The sequence below is a fragment of the Mesoplodon densirostris genome, chromosome 1 (genome assembly GCF_025265405.1).
Source record: "Mesoplodon densirostris isolate mMesDen1 chromosome 1, mMesDen1 primary haplotype, whole genome shotgun sequence".
NCBI classification, from domain to species: domain Eukaryota; kingdom Metazoa; phylum Chordata; class Mammalia; order Artiodactyla; family Ziphiidae; genus Mesoplodon; species Mesoplodon densirostris.
In genome coordinates, this window is record NC_082661.1 from 110,852,805 (window position 1) to 110,872,230 (window position 19,426).

Consider the following 19,426-nt stretch of genomic DNA (forward strand, 5'->3'; position numbering starts at 1 on the left):
TTGTGCCTTATATGTGAGGGTCATTTTTGTTACTGTGCTCATCCTGGCCGCCACTATCATAACTACTTTGTACATCCTTTTGGGCAAATTTCCTCAGCTTCCTCTTTGAGCAGTACTGATTATTGGTGTTTGATTCCTTATTCAGTTACTTGTTTAGTCAACTGGATTTTTTTTCTTGCTGTTTATTCATTTTGTTCATCAGCAGTCTATTTTTGCAGACTTTATCCAATAAAATGTGTAAATCTTTAACTTACCCACTGAAACTAAAATAGGAAATGAAATGTATAGTATTGCCCAGTTTCAGGGATCCGACTGATGTTTTGCTTTGTAAGCAGATTTTGAAAGAGCCTGAGAGAAACGTAAGGTTTAAACTGTGCCTGCAGCTTTATGTGATTATGCTTGTCCTTAGCAGGTAATTAAAGATGACTCAGAAAATCACAATGGACACAAAGCAGAAAGTAAAACCTTTTGGGTAAACTTCAGAATTATGGAAAGTATACATGTTTAGAAATGTAGAAGAAACAACATACATTAAAAAAAATTAGGATTGGGCCTCCCTGGTGGCGCAAGTGGTTGAGAGTCCGCCTGCCGATGCAGGGGATACGGGTTCGTGCCCCGGTCTGGGAGGATCCCATATGCCGCGGAGTGGCTAGGCCCGTGAGCCATGGCCGCTGAGCCTGCGCGTCCGGAGCCTGTGCTCCGCAACGGGGGAGGCCACAACAGTGAGAGGCCCGCATACCGCAAAAAAAAAAAAAAAAAAAAAAAAAAAAATTAGGATTAAATGGAAATGCAAGCATTTCTTTTAAAAACCCTGGGAAAGATGGGATATTAGTTATTAAGTAGTCAGAATTAGGGGGACAGTGATTGAAATGGAAATCTGATGTTGCCTTTGGATCCCTTAACAGAATAAACCCAGAGGCAGGATCGTATTCCCCCTGGATCAAATTGTAGTGTTTGAAGGACTGAACTCAACAGGAGTTGTGTGGAGAAAAGCTCTAGAGGCTTTTCAAGAATTGAAATCTTTTCGAATGTTTAAATGCATTTGGGTTATGACAATAGTTGAAAATCTGGTGCCATCTTGGCTACCAGTCTTCAGAAAATAAGAGGCCAGTATTTTGTTTTCTGATTGTGTGTAAAAAGTTATCTTTAAACAGCTTGGGAGGAAGGAGTAGATAGGAGTGTAGTTATGATCTAAACATAACGCTGTTCTCTATTTTTGACTCCTGTTATTTTTATTTATTGGACAGCTAAAAGCTATTTCAGACAAATGTCTGTAAGTCAAAATGTTTTTGGCCTATGCATTATAGTTTCAGTTTGGAATAAAATTGTTTGAGAGGAGGTGAGAAAGAGCTGGTTGAATTAACACTTGGAATATTTGGATAAGCCAAATACCAGATTCATCAGTTCAGAATAAAGCTGTGATTCTTGATGGAACTGGACTTAGATGCAAGCTGTGACTCTGTAGAGTCGGGCAGAGTTTCTCAGTGGAGATGGGAATTGACAAGAGATGGCCTGGGACCAGGGTGTGTGTGTGTGGGTGTGTGTGCGCGCGTGCATGCCTGTGTGCACTATTTTATTCCTCTCCACTAATTTGGGAAATTCTGCAAATTCAGTATTCGGGCTCTTTCCTCTGCTGTATCTTCACGTCACACCTTGACCCCAGGAAGTCTTTTTTAAGAAATTGGAAATCCTTGCGTTTAATCTCTCTCTCTCAGCTATCCCTTCTAGGAGTGCTTATATGAGCTACATAGATGTATTTTATTAAAAAGAGTTTATGACCTAATCACATGTGACATCTCAGTGTCGGTTTGCTGAGTCAGTTGGAGAATTTGGACTTTACCACAAAGACTCAAAGGCAGCGGAGTGAAGTATCCTCGTTAAAGTTGAGACCCAGGATCCCTGAAATTCGGAGAAATATTCTGTAAGGGTATGAGTCACTAATGTGATCCAGATTCAGAGGAAGAATCAAAAGGCTAAAAGTGCAAGTATTTCTCTGGCCAATTTTGCTTTGGTTCTTTCATTTAATCTCCCCAGCTTGGGCCAGAGAGGAAAACATCCAATATATTAGTTAAAAATTCATGGGCTGATTTTTGTCAGATTACTCAGAAATATTTATTAGTCTAATATAGGTTTGGCTATTTGTAGAAATGATTTATTAAAAAATGTTTCTATACTTCATTCCACCCAAGGTCCCCAAAACATGAGCTAGCTGTTTGACGAGCATGAATCGGTCTGTCCTGTGCGTGGCTCCCATCCCCACGACTGAACTGCACAGAGATTCCGTGCTGTACCCAAGGTGACAAAGACGGCCCACAGGGGTGCCAGCCCTTGGTACAAATCTCTCTCCACTGCATGCAGCCTTTCCCAAGAGTAAATGTCTCAGACGGCCAGCTTGATAGCATTTACAGCCACAGAGAATGGCTTGCCTCTGATGACTACATGTGTCCCATCGTGCCTTTATGAGATCATCTGAAGCTTGGAGGAGTTCTTGGCCTTTTTGTTGTCTGTGCCCCATCTATGTCCCACTGGTGACATGTGACATTATCAGCTGTGAGGAGAGAAGGGTAGAAGGAAGGAAAAAGCCAAGCAGATAAAATCCTGCATTTCCTAGAGCCGTTTTTGCTGTCATTTTCTTAACCACTTGCCCCTGACAGAAGGTTAGAGGCCTGAGCAATAATTGGCAACGTTGCTAATGTCAAGGATATCTGTATATGTGTATGTATTTTAAATTGAGACCCAAGTAGCGTGTATGCCAGGGCAACTGTCATTTTGCCCTTTATGTCATTTCTAGTTTGCTTCAGTAACAATCTCTCATTCTTAAACTTATTTTTACTAAACAAGACACAGGGGATGGAACTGGGGATGAGGACAGGGGACAGGGAGAAGACTGGAAAGGAAACTGACATGCCTCCTCCTGTAGCTTTTTGCTAAAATGGGACTTCAGCACACGGCCAGGTATACACAGGCAGGAAGACAGATGGGCAATGGCCAGCAGACAGCAGACTTCCTGCACAATTCTGTTCTGAGGGCTGAAACCATCGTGTGTTGCTTAGTAAAAATGACAGTAAAAATGGCCTATATTTCTGCCTCTGTCACTAATATTGTCTGGCATTTTACATGACCTGTTGTGTTTTTTAGATTCTCCAGATGTCTACAAATAACATAACATGAGCAAAAGAATCTTGAGTGGTAGAATAGTAAAGGGATACTGGATGGTAGGACTGGGACGTTCTCAGAAAGAACCTGCTCCAGCTTCCTCGCTTTGCAGGTGAGGAAGTTCTGTAGAAAGTGAGCGGGGTGGTAGTGGAATTCTCTGTGTGCCATTACTATTCTTTTGCATCAAATGTTGGACAAGAGTAGCAATAGAGTTCGTCCTCCAAAGGCTTGTCTTTGGGGTGCGTGTGTGGTGGGCATCCTGGCTGTGGGTTTAATGCTGACGGCCGAGGCTGGTGCTGAGGGCAGTGGTGGCTGGCTTCCCGGGGGTGGGAACGAGCGTAACAAATGGGGGAAGAGCACATGGGCGGTTTCTTGAGGACGTGAACACAGAGGAGTCATCCAGGCCCCCTGACATCGCGGCCCAGAGCAGTGGAACTCCTGACTTGTTTTCCCATCCTGGGGTCTGTCCTGCACCGTGATGGGACCCCTGATCTGCATGTCCAAGAACTATCCACCCCTTCCAGGTAGCCAGTGCTTGACCACTGCAGTGTGGTCCACCCTTCAGGAGCAAGGCCTTGAGAAGAGGCCCTGGCAGGAAGCAGGCTCACAGCTCTTTGGGAAGGCACTTCTGGTCTTGGCTGCCTGGATCAGCTCTGGGTGGGTATGTACCTTTGACCCTGAGGATGCTTCACTCCAGGATTAAGGAGATCAGGCAGAGGCCTCTGTTGCTTGGCTCTATGAGAGGTGTTGAAAGTATTACTGTGAGAGAGTACGGGTTCAAGTTTCTTATAAGCCTTTGAGTTATGCTTCCCTAAGTGACAGAATCTGGTGAAACAGGGAGTAAAGAGTTAGTCACTCTTAGACTAGGACATGGGATTCTGTAACCAAATAGATACCCAATGCAGCTATAGGCTTTTGAGGAAGACGAGCAAGGTGCTCTAAGCACAGTCACTCTGAATTTTGTAGAGTGACCCTCTGGTCTCGGCAGTTTATCAGCAGTGAGGGCTCACTTAGCATTGGCTGGAGGTGGGCTCCAGGCTGAGACCTCCGGGTGCCCTCTGCACAGCCATGGACCTTACTTGGGGCCTCTGGCTCTCCACGTGTCTCGCTTCCCTTGCCAGTCTGTAATAATTTGTTAGCGCTGCCATGACAAAGTAGTGCAGATGGGTGGCTCGGACACAGACGTTTATTGTGGTTAGATGTCCAAGATCAAGGTGACGGTGGGCGAGGGCTTTGAGTGAAGGATCTGTCCCAAGTCTCTCCTTGGCTTGCAGATGACCATCTTCTCCCTGTATCTTTTCACACCGTCTTTCCTCCACATGTGCTTCTGAATCCAAATTTCTCCGCCAGTCATATGGGCGCGGGACCCACCCTAGCAACTCATCTTAACTAGTTACATTTGCAGCGACCCTGTTTCCAAGTAAGGTGACATTCTGAGATATGGGGGGTTAGGACTTTAACATAGGACTTTAACACAATTCAACCCGTACACAGTCTATGAAAAGAAACCATCCAAAACAGATAAGTCAAAGAGGGCAGGACTTCTAGGAGATGGGATTTAGATGCACTTAAGTAGTCAGCCTGGGCTCCCTGAGGGGTTAGAGTAGAGTAAGCACTGGAAGGTAGGAGGGAGTTGGTCTGGTGTGTGTCTAGGTGGGGGGGACGGCAGAGCATCCAGGCAGAGGGGTCTGCGCCAGCCGAGGTGGATTCGAGGCGTGTCAGGAGGCCTCCGTGGCCGGCCAGAGCGAGCAAAGGAGGTTGTCGTAGGAGACGAGGTCAGACGAGGTGATGGGAGATGGGCCGTGTTGGTGCTCGTTGGATGTGGCTTTACCTGGGTGCATTAGAGAAGGGATTTGCACTGCGGTGCTTGAGAAGTCTCACTCTGGCTACAGGCTTAAGAATAAACTGTAGAGGGGTGAGGGCAAAAGCAGGGGACCAGTTCAGAGGCCACTGCAGCATTTCAGAAGAGGGTGTCCATGGCTTGGGCCAGCGTGGTAGCAGCAGAGGTGCTCCTCTGGTTGGACTGTTCTTCCTCAGAACTGTTTCTCACCCTGAGTCATTGAACCCAAATTGTCTGGCTGATATTCTTCCCTATAAATGTCTCGTTCTGGTCCTTGGCCAAGTCTTGGCTTGTACTATTTAGATTAGTTACTATGACTGACTTCAATTCCACTTCCCTTCTAATTATTGCTGGAAAGCAGTCTGTCCCTCCCCATATGGAATGTTTTATTATTGATATTTTTGACATCCATGGTAGTGTTTTTCTTGTGATATGGCAGGAGGATTTATGGGAGCCCCTTTGCACACCTAACCTGAAGCTAAGGCACTTGTGAGCTTCTGCACTAACCCAATGGCCCCATAATCATTTTTTTAAAACTCAAAGACATTCTCACATACAACTTTCCTATAGCCACCTGTGTAGTCTTTAGCGCCTACACTACAAGACAAGAATATTTACACTCGGGCTTCCCTGGTTGCGCGGTGGTTGAGAGTCCACCTGCCGATGCAGGGGACATGGGTTCGTGTCCCGGTCCGGGAAGATCCCACATGCCACGGAGCAGCTGGGCCCGTGAGCCATGGCCGCTGAGCCTGCGTGTCTGGAGCCTGTGCTCCGCAATGGGAGAGGCCGCAACAGTGAGAGGCCCACATACCACAAAAAAAAGAGAATATTTATACTCTATGGTTGGAGGGGCTCTCAGTCTCCCACTTGGGTGGGTTGAAAATGAAACCATCTATTAGTCTGAAGCAAACAGAAGAGCCATCTTGTCTCATGTCGTCCGGTGGCTGCCACACAGTGTATACTTTTCTTCTTTGGACCCTGGAGCACCAGTGTGTAGAATCTTTTTTTTTTTTTTCTTTTGCGGTACGCGGGCCTCTCATTGCTGTGGCCTCTCCCATTGAGGAGCACAGGCTTTGGATGCGCAGGCTCAGCGGCCATGGCTCAGGGGCCCAGCCGCTCCGTGGCATGCAGGATCCCCCCGCACCAGGGCACGAACCCGTGTCCCCTGCATCGGCAGGCGGACTCTCAACCACTGCACCACCAGGGAAGCCCAGTGTGTAGAATCTTAATAACACATGTGATTAACCATACTATTAAAAATGGAAAATCCCACATGTATTAGTTTTCTAGGGCTGCCATGACGAAGTACCACAGACTGTGGAGCTTAAACACAGTTCTGGAGGCTGGAAGTCCAAGATGAAAGTGGGGGCAGCGTTGGTTCCTTCCGAGGCCATGAGGGAAGGATCGGCTCCAGGCGTCTCTCTTTGGCTCGTAAATGACCGTCTTCTCCACGTGTCTCTATGTGTGAGGCTGGGAAAGCCTATTTATAAGATACTATTATTCTTATTATTTTAAATTAGTTGATTTTTTTTTTGTTTGTTTGTTTCTTTTTGCGGTACGTGGGCCTCTCACTGTTGTGGCCTCTCCCATTGCGGAGCACAGGCTCCGGATGCGCAGGCTCAGCGGCCATGGCTCACGGGCCCAGCTGCTCCGCGGCATGTGGGATCTTCCCAGACCGGGACACGAACCCGCGTCCCCTGCATCGGCAGGCGGACTCTCAACCACTGCGCCACCAGGGAAGCCCAAATTAGTTGATTTTTTATTGAAGTATAGCTGATTTACAATGCTGTGTTAGTTTCAGGTGTACAGCAAGGTGATTCAGTTATACATATATATCAATACATTCTGTTTCGAACTCTTTTCCCATATAGGTTATTACAAGATACTGAGTAGAGTTCCCTGTGCTATACAGTAGGTTCTTGCTCTTTATCTATTTTATATATAGTCGTGTTTATGTGTTCATCCCAGATTGCTAATTTATCCCTCTCCCCCAACTTTCCCCTTTGGTAACCATAAGTTTGTTTTCTAAGTCTGTGCGTCTGTTGCTGGTTTGTAAATAAGTTCATTTGTATCTTTTTTTTTTAGATTCCACATTAAAAAAAAAGATACTATTAAATATAGGATCAGTTTTTTGGAAAACCGTTTATTGAAAAGGTATTAGTTGAATGAACTCCCGTGAGCCTGGCAAAGGCTGTGCATTTCTGCCCAAGTTTGGAGACCTGACAGCACGAGCACAGAGTGGTGCTGCTACTAGAATCACTAGGGACCCATCTCGGGTGTCCTTTGCCCGCCTCTCCCCAGCAGTTCCAGCATCTTGGTCAGCTCCCCACTCTAGATGTTAGCCTGCCCTTCAGACCTACCTCCCTTCAAAAGACCCAATCTCCATGCAGCCAGTGTCTAGAATTCTCCAGGCAGGATCCCACTGTTCCCGTCGATCACACTGATTTTCGTCACACTGCGACTCCTGGATTCAGACAAACCTGCTGCCCCATGCCCTGCTGTTTGTCCTCTGGGCTGACCTCAGCTTCCCTGGGACACCCTCCTCTGCTGAATGTAGGTCTAAAGTGGGGATGACTTTGCTTAGAATGTACCTGCACCAGTTTCAGGGCATTTGCAAATGAAATGAGCTTGCTTGTGCTCAGAAATCACAGATTGGTGGAGGTGCTAACATTCAAAACCAGTTCTTAGCGCTGAAGAAATCAACAGCAATCAGCAAATTGGCAACCTAGCTCTGATGCTTTGCAACCCCTGCATAGGAGCTTTTCCTGACACCCCCCAAGACCCCAGAAAACCTGACCTTCCCCTTTTGCAGCTCACAGGTTAACTAAGTGACCTCTTCCCTTCTAGTACCTGTAACTTTTATTTTGAAGGGGGGCACCCATCTAGCAGCATTGAGGAGTTGAGGGCAAGAACCTTGCCTTCACGCTCCAAGTTTCTAACTTACAAGGTGCCCTATAGATAAGGGGAGAGTTAATGCGTTTGTGAAGGAATGAATGAGTGCAGAGCTCTAGATCAGATGCCCTCACCGCTCTTCCTTTCCTTGCTGACTTCTGTCACTCTGTGCAGCCCTTAGACCTCACACATTTGGCTGAAGGTGCCTGCCTGGTTTGTCGCACTCAGTGTTTCTTCCTCTGAATCCCTTCTCACATTTTTGCTCAGAACAACATTCCCATAAATTTTGTCTTAATTATTGACACATGAACTAGTCTTTGTGTGTGCCTGGGAAAGCCTATTTATAAGATACTATCATTATTATTTTTTAAATTAATTTACTTTTAACATTGAAGTATAGTTGATTTACAATGTGTTCGTTTCAGGGGAACAGCATTTAGCTGATCAAAATGCCATGACTTTTCCAGAACAAACCCCCATTTCTTTCCTATTGCTCTCCTGCTTAGAAATGGTATGATTTCCCATGGGCTGTGGGCTAAAGCTCAGAACTCCTTAGCCTGGCATTCAATACTGACTATGGATAGTCCTTTTATATTCCTTTAAAAATTATTTTAGTTGTAAATATCCCAAACACTTTGAAAAATATGACAGATTCTCATTTACCTACCATGGAGATTAAGCAAATACTAGCATTTTCCCCACTTATTTTCCTAAATAAATAAACAAACAAACATCACAGAGGCAGGTAGACCTCCTGTTCCTGTCCCTGCCCCCATCACTCCCCTTGTTACCTTTATCTCTCACAATTCACCCTTGTGAACCACTGGCCAGTTGGATTCATCTTCCTGAAATTTCACTCTCCCTCCTTTACCTTTGAGGCCCAGTTCACTTTCCACCTCTTCCATGGAGCTTTCCCATCAATCCCCTAGTTTTCTAAATCGCTACACAAGTTATTGTCCTATTGCTCACTTGGGGACAATATGCTGCCTGTGACAGTTCTGATGTAGCAGTTTGATTCTAGTACTGGGTTTCTATTCCCCTTATCGTAACTTTTCCATGTAGCTTCTATTATAGATGATTGCGTATACTTCTTCTCCTTTAGATAACAACGTGGGGAATAAAGACTGAGTGTTAGTTTCATTCATTCATTTGTTCATTCGTTCATCCTGCAGATATTGACTGAGTGCCCATCTATAAGCTCCAGGAATTATTTTAAGCAGTGAGGATACAGGAGCAGACTCAAGAGGATGTGGGCAGTTGCTGCAATTGTGGAGCTTTTATTCCAAAGCGGGGAGAGAGAAATTACCTGAGTAAATAAATATGTGAAGATGCATAGTGCTAAGGAGAAAAAAGAAGCAGGGAAAAGCTCGGAGCATATTGGTTGAATTGCACAGTAAACCCAAATAAATACTACTGGATTACCTGCCTGTGAAACAGTACCCTGTGTAGACCATCCTTCTTGGAAGGTAGTGGTAGGAATGTAATTGAATCCTTTGCTGCCAGGAGCACATCTGGATTGTTCATTCTGTCCGTAGAAGTGCACTATAGAAAGGAGAACAGGTTTTAATACCAGCCTAAGGAGAGCATAATTAGGGAGGGAAAAATCTGCTTCTTAGTAACCTATTAATTATAGTCAAATGGAACCAGTTTGGCATTGTCTTTGCTACTGTTCTTCTTCAGCCATTAGGCTGATGCAAGGTTCACTGTTTCTCAGTGTTCCTACATGTGGTGGGACTGAACTGTTACCAAGAAGACCAATGTCCTCTTTCTAATTCTTCTAGCCTCCAGGAAAGGATAAAATCCCTCAACTTGTCACTTAAAGAGATCACTGCTAAGGTAAGTACCTTTCCATGCCCACTTTCTAAAGAAGTCTCTGAAGTTTTCTTTGGACTTAATTTCATGTCAGAGAACACCTGGGCTCTGGACAAAATACAGACTTGGCAAAGCCATTCTACAGGCCAAGCGATGAGCCAGCCAAAAGAGCCAGGGCCGAGGGCTGCTCCCATGGTGGAGGGCCTGACTGTGGTGCCTAGGGGCTGACTTCTTTGGCCTTTGCTTCAGAAGGAGCTGCAGTGTTGGGGAAGGGAAGATGATTGCTGCTGTGCAGTCGAATGCCTTTGCTTGAAAGGCTTCCAGGATGGGAGTGAACTGAGAAGTTAATTACATTTCCTTTGGGAAGGGCAGGGTTCAGGTTTTTCACAAACAGACTGGGAAGTGGTTTAGTAGATGATTATCCTTTGTTTTTCAAAGTTAAATTGACTTCAAAATCATTTTGCCTATTTTATCTGCTATCTGTACTTCATTTCAGACCTTGGTTTGTGTAGTGATAGAGGTTATTCCCTGGGAGCACGTAGTCAATTCACTTAAATAGTCTGTGTCTGGTTAGTTAGGATAATCACAGTTTGCAAAACAAAACCCTTCCTAGCAGAGATACTTAAACCCCATGACTCATTGCCAAACTGTGAAGTAGGATCAGTTACCCTGTGACTTATTAGTAGAGGTGAGGCTGAGAACTAGGTCTTAATCATTAATGACTTGTGTTAGGTTTGGGAACCAGGGTGGTTATAAGATAGTTGAAATGTGAAAAGAACAGGTTTCTGAGCAGAGAGCAAAGCAGACAAGAGTCTGTTGGCCTGGAAGGAAGCTTTTCTTGTTCTCGGTTCCCCGGGGAAGAGAGCAGGAAGACCTGCTGGGATCTTGGAAACCCTAGCTGAGCCGAGATGGGGGATGTGTTGTTGGCAAAAATGTCCACAGTGGCTCTGGTCCTTTTCCCAGCGTTTGTGTCTAATTCGTTTCTGAAAAAAACATTAAATGATTTTGCTGAAAATCACACAGCAGCAGTTTGATGGGCAGTTCTGCCCTGCATGGAAGGAGAGCTTCCTGTGAGGACTGTCTTGCCGGTTAGTTGGACGGCGTTGGGCCCTGGAACCGCAGAATGCTTGAAGCCCGCCCTGCCTTCCTGGAGAACCAGAGAACCACCCAGGGGTGCTTACCCAGAGAGGAAGGGCAGGACGAGACTCAAGGCCGTGCGGGGACCTGAATCTGCAGGCAGAACTCGGGAAAGGGCCTTACCTCAGGCTCCCAGGCTGAGTTCGGCTGAGACCTCGCCCCCTGCCCAGCTGCAGGTCAAGGACGACTGGCTTGGTTCACCAGTTTTGTTTAAACTTTTTTTTTTTTTAAATTTATTTTATTTTTGGCTGCGTTGGGTCTTTGTTGCTGCGTGCGGGCTTCCTCTAGTTGCAGCAAGAGGGGGCTACTCTTCGTTGCGGTGCGCGGGCTTCTCATTGTGGTGGCTTCTCTTGTTGTGGAGCACGGGCTCTAGGCGCGTGGGCTTCAGTAGTTGTGCACATGGGCTCAGTAGTTGTGGCTCGTGGGCTCTAGAGCGCAGGCTCAGTAGTTGTGGCACGTGGGCTTAGTTGCTTCGCGGCATGCGGGATCTTCCCGGACCAGGGCTCGAAACTGTGTCCCCTGCGTTGGCAGGCGGATTCTTAACCACTGTGCCACCACGGAAGCCCCACCAGTTTTATTATACGAGGCAGGAGGGGATGCTGGAGAGCAGACCTGAATTTCTGCCTTATAAGTGCCGGTGATGTAGCCCACTGGCATTCGTGCCCTATCTGCCACTGTGACCTCCAGGTGGAGCCAGTAGGGAGGTGAGGCGAGACCAAAGCTTCCTGTAATGGGGGAGGTGGTGGAGGTATCCTCCTGAATCTCCTACTGTAAATTGTGCCATTTATCAGGTGTGTCCTAATTTCTGTGTAGTATTAAGATGTGGAAGGACTCTTGGGTTTGGGTTTATTGAGCATCAGACCCTACTGTGTGTGTAACACAAATGAGTCTGTATCCCAGCAGTGAGGATGCAGGTGTGCATAATACGTAACACAGATGGTGTTTATCTGTGTGTGCTATGACATTTTTTTTTTTAATTTTTATTTTTTTGAGGTACGCGGGCCTCTCACTGTTGTGGCCTCTCCCGTTGCGGAGCACAGGCTCCGGATGCGCAGGCTCAGCGGCCATGGCTCACGGGCCCAGCCGCTCCACGGCATGTGGGATCTTCCCGGACTGCGGCACGAACCCGTGTCCCCTGCATCGGCAGGTGAACTCTCAACCACTGAGCCACCAGGGAAGCCCTCTATGACATTTTATATTGTGTACACACACATGTAGACATATGCACACGACCTTGGGATTTGTTGATCATCTCCAGCTACTGTGGCTCAAATGCCAGAAGTGGTTTGTTTTGTTTTCATCCTTTCTCTAATACATTTACAAAAACTTACAATTCCCTTGCTTTTCCATAAAATTAAGGAATTCATGCCTAAGATTTTAAAGTGTAAACTTAAAAGCTCTATTTGATAATGAGTTCCTCAGGGTCCAATTTAATTTGGAATTAAAAAGGAGATGCAGATTTTCTGGGGCACGCGTGCATGCGTGCGTGTGTGTATATAGGTGGGTGTGTACACGTGCACATACATGAATGTGTGTGTGTATGGGAGGGGCATATGTTAGTCTACAGAGAATTAGAACAAAACTGCCCAGTCACACGCAACAACTTTCTCTGCCCTCTGGACTGGTGACCTTGAGGTAAAAGTCGCAGTTTGGCCCAGTTTTCTTTCTTCAGTGAATTAGACACAGTAATCTGATATTCTTTCAAATCCTTCCTCAAAGAGAGCTGGCACCTGCCTTCCACTCATTACATTTTTTCAACTCTTATGGTTTCCCCAAACCAAAGGTAATTAGGGGATAAATGAGATGGAAGAAAGCATTGGAAATAAATGGGGTATCTGGAGGTTGTTAGATATTAGATTACATCCAGCAGTGCCTGAAAGAATGTACATTGCAATTTAATAAGAAGATTTAGAGGTGGTTTAATATTAATAGTGACAGCTTGCTCAACAGAAGAGAAACGGACCCAGTTATGATTAAGAGAGACTGCGAGCTAAAACCAGAAATACTGGATGTACTTGGATGAGGCACAACAATTGTGGCTGGTGTTACGGAGTTGACAGAAACGTCCTGGGACTTCTGGTGACAGGTTTAGACCAATGGGAAGGGTCGTGCCCATCCCTGGCCTTGAGCCCGTGAGACTTAGCCGGGGCGGGTGTCTGGAGCACCTTCCTTAAACTCCCGGTCCTGACACCCTGACAAACCTCAGGACTGTTGAGAGGGGGTCTCCAGATGAATGACTTTGGATGATGGTTGCTCAGCTCTCCTGGTATGAGCTTTGGGGTAGAGGCCTCCACGCCGTCTCCTTCACACAGAAAGTAAGTTTTATAAAGAGATGTGGGAAATTACAGCCGCTTAATGGAAAAGAACATGTTGAAGGCCATGGGGGAAATGGTGTCACATTTTAGGCAGGATGGGTGAGGTCTGCGTTGATTCTAGAAACAATCTCCATTTCAGTCTGAGGTACACAAAGCATTTCAAGTTGATGGTATCTAGCAAGATCTGGAAACTTCTGGGGAGATTACATTTCCTCTGGGCTCTGTGAACCCAACTGGGTTAATTTTAGTGTCGGAATGGAATTTTAGACTGTTAGCAAGAAAAGAGGGATGCTGGGCTTCCCTGGCGGCACAGTGGTTGAGAATCTTCCTGCTAATGCTGGGGACATGGGTTCGAGCCCTGGTCTGGGAAGACCCCACATGCCGCGGAGCAACTAGGCCCATGAGCCACAACTACGGAGCCTGCGGATCTGGAGCCTGTGCTTCAAAACAAGAGAGGCCGCCACAGTGAGAGGCCCGCGCACCGCGATGAAGAGCGGCCCCCGCTTGCCACAACTAGAGAAAGCCCTCGCACAGAAATGAAGACCCAACACAGCCAAAAAAATAAATAAATAAACAAATGTAGGGTTTAAAAAAAAAAAAAAGAAAAAAGAAAAGAGGGTTGCTTCTAGGTAACATCCTTTGTGGGAGCCCCCCAAAATGTCTCCACATATGTGTTCATTGTTATTCAACTGTGCTCTGTGCTTTTGTTGCACTGGAGGTTTTTTTAGGTAGCTCCTTAACCTGAGTATAGATAGCAATTGAATATGAGGTTTCTGCTTTAAATAAAAGAAAAAAATTGTGATAGTTTAGCTTCGAACAAATACAAAATGACCTAAGACATCTGGAAAAAGAAACTGAGATTTAAGATTTTTTTTTAAAAAAAAACAAGAAACATGTAGGAAGTGAAATGATAAAACCTGCAAACCTCCTTGAGATCTACTTGTCTCTTTTTTCAAATCTGACATCCCAGCAAGTATCTGCCCTCGAGTATTATCAGACAACGTCAACTAGGAATGCTCTGCCCTTGATTGTAACATCTGTGTACCATTTTTTCCTGCCTACTACGTGTTAGACACAGATCAAAATCCCTGCTCCCATAGCACGTATCCTATCCAGAAAGGCAATAAAAAAACAAGGGAAGAAAGACAGTGTGTCAGCTGGAGAGAGCTCTATGGATAAACATCCAGCAGGGGACAGGTGGAAGGGGAGGGAGGGCCGAGGGCTTGCTGTTTTTTTGTGGGTAACCGGCAAGGCCCTTCTTCCCAGGGCAGAGCCCTGAGGGCTGTGAGTGAACTGAGTCACCAGGGACAAGCTGAGCCAATCAGAAGGAAGGAGTAAGAATGCAGAGGCCCCGGGAGGGAGCAGGCAGAGGGCTGGAGTTATTTTAGTTTGTGGTTGTGCTCTGTTGTGTGAGTGCATCTCAGTTTTGTGTTCAGGTGTGTGAGAGCTGTAGGATCTATGCTGGGAATATGCCAGTGCCTGCTTTATTTAGCCCTTCCTCCCTCCCTTCCCTTCTTCCTTCTTTCCTTTATGCATTGCTTGCTTTTTAAGAACTCTCCTGTAGTTACTCTTTTTTTAAAAAAAATCATTTATTTATTTATTTATTTATGGCTGTGTTGGGTCTTTGGTGCTGTGCGTGGGCTTTCTCTAGTCGCGGCGAGAGGGGGCTACTCTTTGTTGTGGTGTGTGGGCTTCTCACTGCGGTGGCTTCCCTTGTTGTGGAGCATGGGCTCTAGGTGCATGGGCTTCAGTAGTTGTGGCATGCGGGCTCAGTAGTTGTGGCTTGTGGGCTTCATTGCTCCGTGGCATGTGGGATCTTCCCGGACCAGGGCTCGAACCTGTGTCCCCTGCGTTGGCAGGCGGATTCTTAACCACTGCGCCACCAGGGAGGTCCCCAATTACTCTTTATCACCCCCTTTATTACTTATAAACCCAGGAATCTGTCTGGCGCTCTGTTGCCCTCTGACTTTTACGTAAATACATGATGACTCATGGCTGTCTCTCTCCCTCTAGGTGTGTATGAGTGAAAGACTCTGCAGTGCCCTGAGGAAGAAAGTTAACGATATTGAAACCCAACTGCCGGCGTTGCTTGAAGCCAAAGTGCTTGCCATCTCAGGTACCTGGGGACAGAGGGACCATGGAGGCAGTTGGAGTGAGTGATGACAACCGCCGCATCCGTATCTTGTCTTGGATTAACATTCTACCTGTAACTGATGTCATGCTCAACAGCTCAAAGCCTTTCTGGGGAGTTTCACTACAACCCATGGGATAGATGGGCGGCGTGCTTTTCCCTGTAAGGGATGGATAAGACTCTTAAAAATACACATGCACATATCATATAAGATAGTTATTCATGTAGGTGCCATAGTCTGGACTTGCAGTTCCTGTTTCTTTAAGAGTTTAGAGACTAGATACTCTGGATGCCATACAATGCTAGCCGACGTTTCTACAGCTTTATGTGTATCTGGAGAAGCTCAATGAGGGTTATCGGGTGTGATCAGCCCCTTCCTCTGCAGAAGGAGTGATAAGAGGAGATAAGCTGAGGTACTCAGAGTAACAATCTAGTCATAGATTATAGATTTTTGGAGGGTACTCAGTAGATTATTCTCCTTCCTTAAGCCGGGGATATCTTTTCCCATTAATCGGTAAGCTGAAGACACAAGCCTCTGAAAATAGCATCTTACTCCATCACCTGAACAGTATTTTTGAACATTCCTCTGCATTGGTTATTTTATTTTATTTTCACATCAGCTCTATCAAGTAGGAGGGAGAGATCCTGCAATGCTGAGGAACAGAGGGGGAGATTGAGGCCCTGGGGTGTGTCCTCTGGTGAAGTTCACTCCATCAGCTAAGCGGTGATAGATTGGAGGCTAGAGTCCAGGTGTGATAGATGGATTCTTAGCCCAGTTATATGTAATGACAGCCTCCAAGGATTCTGAGTTGTACAGGTTGAATGAATCCACAGCTCATCAGCGTCGGAAGAATCATAAAAAGTTAATGAAAAGGTATAATAATTACATGTATGGGTTTTAAATGGCATTTTAAGAAGGAATACAATAATCGGAAGCTTCTGCTTTTCAGATCATTAAACAACTAATGTCGGCAGCTAACGAGCAGTTTGGCGCCCGGCGCAGTCACACGTGTTATTTACAACCCACAGCACACGCGCATGTGAATGTGGGACTTGACTCTTCACAGCTTCACATGCCATGTACTTGGAATTACAGCCCCACCTGATAAGAGGGGAAAAGAAGACTGAATACAGTCTTGCTTCTGAGTTAGGGTTTTTGCCTTTCTTAATCAATGTATCTTTCCTGGGAATACAGGTGGACGTGTCTGTATTAAGCCCCAGGGAGGAGATGCATCATTCGAGCAGAAGGGGAACCCGCTCTCAAATGTGAATAATTTCCTGTTAGGATCCCAGGGAAAATTCTTTTTTTAAAAATTTTTAAAATTTTTTATAAATTTATTTATTTTTGGCTGCGTTGGGTCTTCATTGCTGCGTGCAGGCTTTCTCTAGTTGTGGCGAGCAGGAGCTACTCTTCGTTGTGGTGCATGGGCTTCTCATTGCGGTGGCTTCTCTTGTTGTGGAGCATGGGCTCTAGGCGTGTGGGCTTCAGTAGTTGTGGCACAGGGCTTAGTTCCTCCGTGGCATGTGGGATCTTCCCGGACCAGGTCTTGAACCCGTGTCCCCTGCATTGGCAGGCGGATTCTTAACCACTGCGCCACCAGGGAAGCCCCAGCAGGGAAAATTCTTAACATGGTATCTTGCATACGGGGCCTGGGTTTTCTGTGTAGTTCTTAGATCAGCTGGGAAATTGGTGAGGCCTAATCGGATGAGGGAGTTAACTGGGGTGGGAACTCACCTCCCGACCCCCCTTTTTCCTGGTCACTCTTGAGCCCCTTGGGGAACAGGGCTTTCAGTCAACGGGCTGCCCCATGGGTTGGGCTAGTGGCAGGCGGGTCATCATTAACTTCTGCACGTAATGCGATTTCTGTTTCCTTTTGAGCTATGCTGCACAGCAGGGAAGGCCCGAGGAGGGAAAAGGTACTTCCCTTAGGGTGCTGAGGGTGCTGATGTTTTGGTACCTTCAGAATGGCAGACCCTCACTCCGCTAGATAAAAGCCACAACCACAAACCTCTCCAAGTGAGGCCTATTTTGGGTTCTCTGTGTAGATGCTGGGACAATGCTGTTGAGATTCTCAGAAGCCCTATTGAATGGAGAGGATCTTATGGGATACCCTTAGGTTCTTAGAGGGCCTTTCGTCTGTCTGAAAGTTTCTAGATCTCCCATCCTGGATTTGATCGATGGACTGAGGTCTTTTCTTCATTTGAGAATCATCTGCTCTCTGCAGAGACGGGGAATAAGAAACAGTTTTATTTTAAAACTTTATTTTTATTTTAAATATAAAGTCCTGGCTCCTTTATATTTAAATGTATGTGCTTTAACTCATCTCTCTTTTCTTGCGCTTGATCACAGGCAGCGACCAGAAGCCAGTGGGCACTTCTGTATCCTGCCTGGAAATCTCTTTGGCTGTATGGTTAGCTTCACTAGGAATTGTTTTCTATATTGTCTGGCTGATAATGCTACCAGACTTTCTGTCACTATATTATAGGGGTCCCTTTTCCTCTGGCTTCCAATAATACTTTTCTTGCTTTCCTTTCAGCCTTCACTGAGGCCTGCCACCTGGTCCCAAAGTCAGCGCCTCAGGTTGTAGGGTTTGTAGCAGCAGCATTCTATTTTCAGATGCCAACATCTGTCCTCGTTAGTGATTGCTGCATAATGAACTACTTCAAGACTTAGCGGCTTAAAACATCACCAATCACTTATTTTGCTCGTGAACCTGCTATTTGGGCAGGGGGTGGGAGGGTCAGTTAGGGCGGGGCAGCTGGGGCTGGTGAGTCCCCTTCCAGGACTCCTGTGACTAGCAGGTTGGTCTGTCTATCTGTCTGTTGGTTCTTCCACGTTGGTTCTACCATGTCTGTTGGTAACGTCACTATCGCCAGCTTGGCTTCATCACAGCATGGCTGCTGGGTTCTAACAGTGAGTGTCCCAAGAGATAAGACATGGAAGTTTCTTATTTCTTAAGGCCTGGACTCAGAAACTGGCATGCGTCTCTATTAATAGGTGATAAATTACCCCCAAACTTTGTAGCTTGAACAACAACCATTTATTGTATCCCACGGTTTCTGAGGGTTAGGAATCCAGAAGCAGTTTAGCTGGGTGATCCTAGCTCAGGATCTCTCCCGAGGTTGCTGTCCAGATACAGGGCGGGGCTGGAGTTATCTGAAGGCTTGATGGGGCCTGAAAGATCTGCTTCCAAGCTCATTCACTTGGCTGTCAGCAGACGGTCTTGGTTCGTTGCCACGTGGGCCATGCCGTAGGGTGCTCATGACACGGTCACTGATTTCCCCCAGAGCAAGTGATCTGAGAGTGAAAGCAAACAGGACAGAAGACACAGTGCCTGTTGGACCTTAGTTTCCAAACTCGCACAATCTCTGCTTTAGTGACTAGAAGGGAATTGCTAAGTCCAGCCCACACTCAAGGGGAGGGGAGACAGATGCCACCCCAAGGGAGGAGCATTGAAGAATCTGAAGGGCACATTTTAAAACCATCACAGCTGCCATTTTATTTTATTGCTGGAGCAGTCCTGGGGCCCTGGTTCAAGAGAAAGGGACACAGGGGACAGCTGTCAGTGGGAGGGTTGCAGAGAGTTTGGGGGCCATGTTTTACAGTGTGCCACAGTGACTTAAGAGACCGCAGGAGCCTGTGAACTAAAGATGTGGACAGGTTTTCAGCCACAGGTAATGGCATCAAGCACCTGAGTGCCAGGCCTGGCTCTAGGTACTGAGGGTGCAGCAGTGGACAGGACAAGAACCCTTCCTTTATAATAATTATGCAGTAGAGTGGAACGAGATATGCCTGGACTGGCTGTGGTGGAAAAACATGGCTGTGTTTTGAGGGGGAAGTGCAGTTGAGATTGACTCCAGTGTAGGGTCAGTACTGTGGTAGGAATTAACTAGTCATCATTGGTTAGGACCTGGTTGTCCAGGGCTCTATACAGCAGGCTAAGGGTAAACGTATCTAAGAGCAGCGATAATTTATTTTCAAGCAAGGCAAGGACATGATCAAAGCCAGACTTTAGGAAGCCCGGTCTGCAATGGGGTACACAGTGGGACAGAGGTAGGAATGTCTGGGGCTGGAACTCACTGACTTAACTAAGATGCTATCAGTAAAAAAGGGAGAGAAGAAGGCTAGTGTATGAAATCTTA

The 19,426-nt window shown here is 46.3% G+C and overlaps 1 protein-coding gene across 1 annotated transcript in view; it reads left to right on the forward strand.

The window, feature by feature from the left end:
- The window catches only part of DISC1 (DISC1 scaffold protein), a 295,665-nt gene that overhangs the window by 80,431 nt on the left and 195,808 nt on the right, over positions 1–19,426 (forward strand). The window contains 2 exon segments of the mRNA XM_060096696.1: positions 9,670–9,724; positions 15,166–15,268. Coding sequence (XP_059952679.1) covers positions 9,670–9,724; positions 15,166–15,268 — 158 coding nt within the window.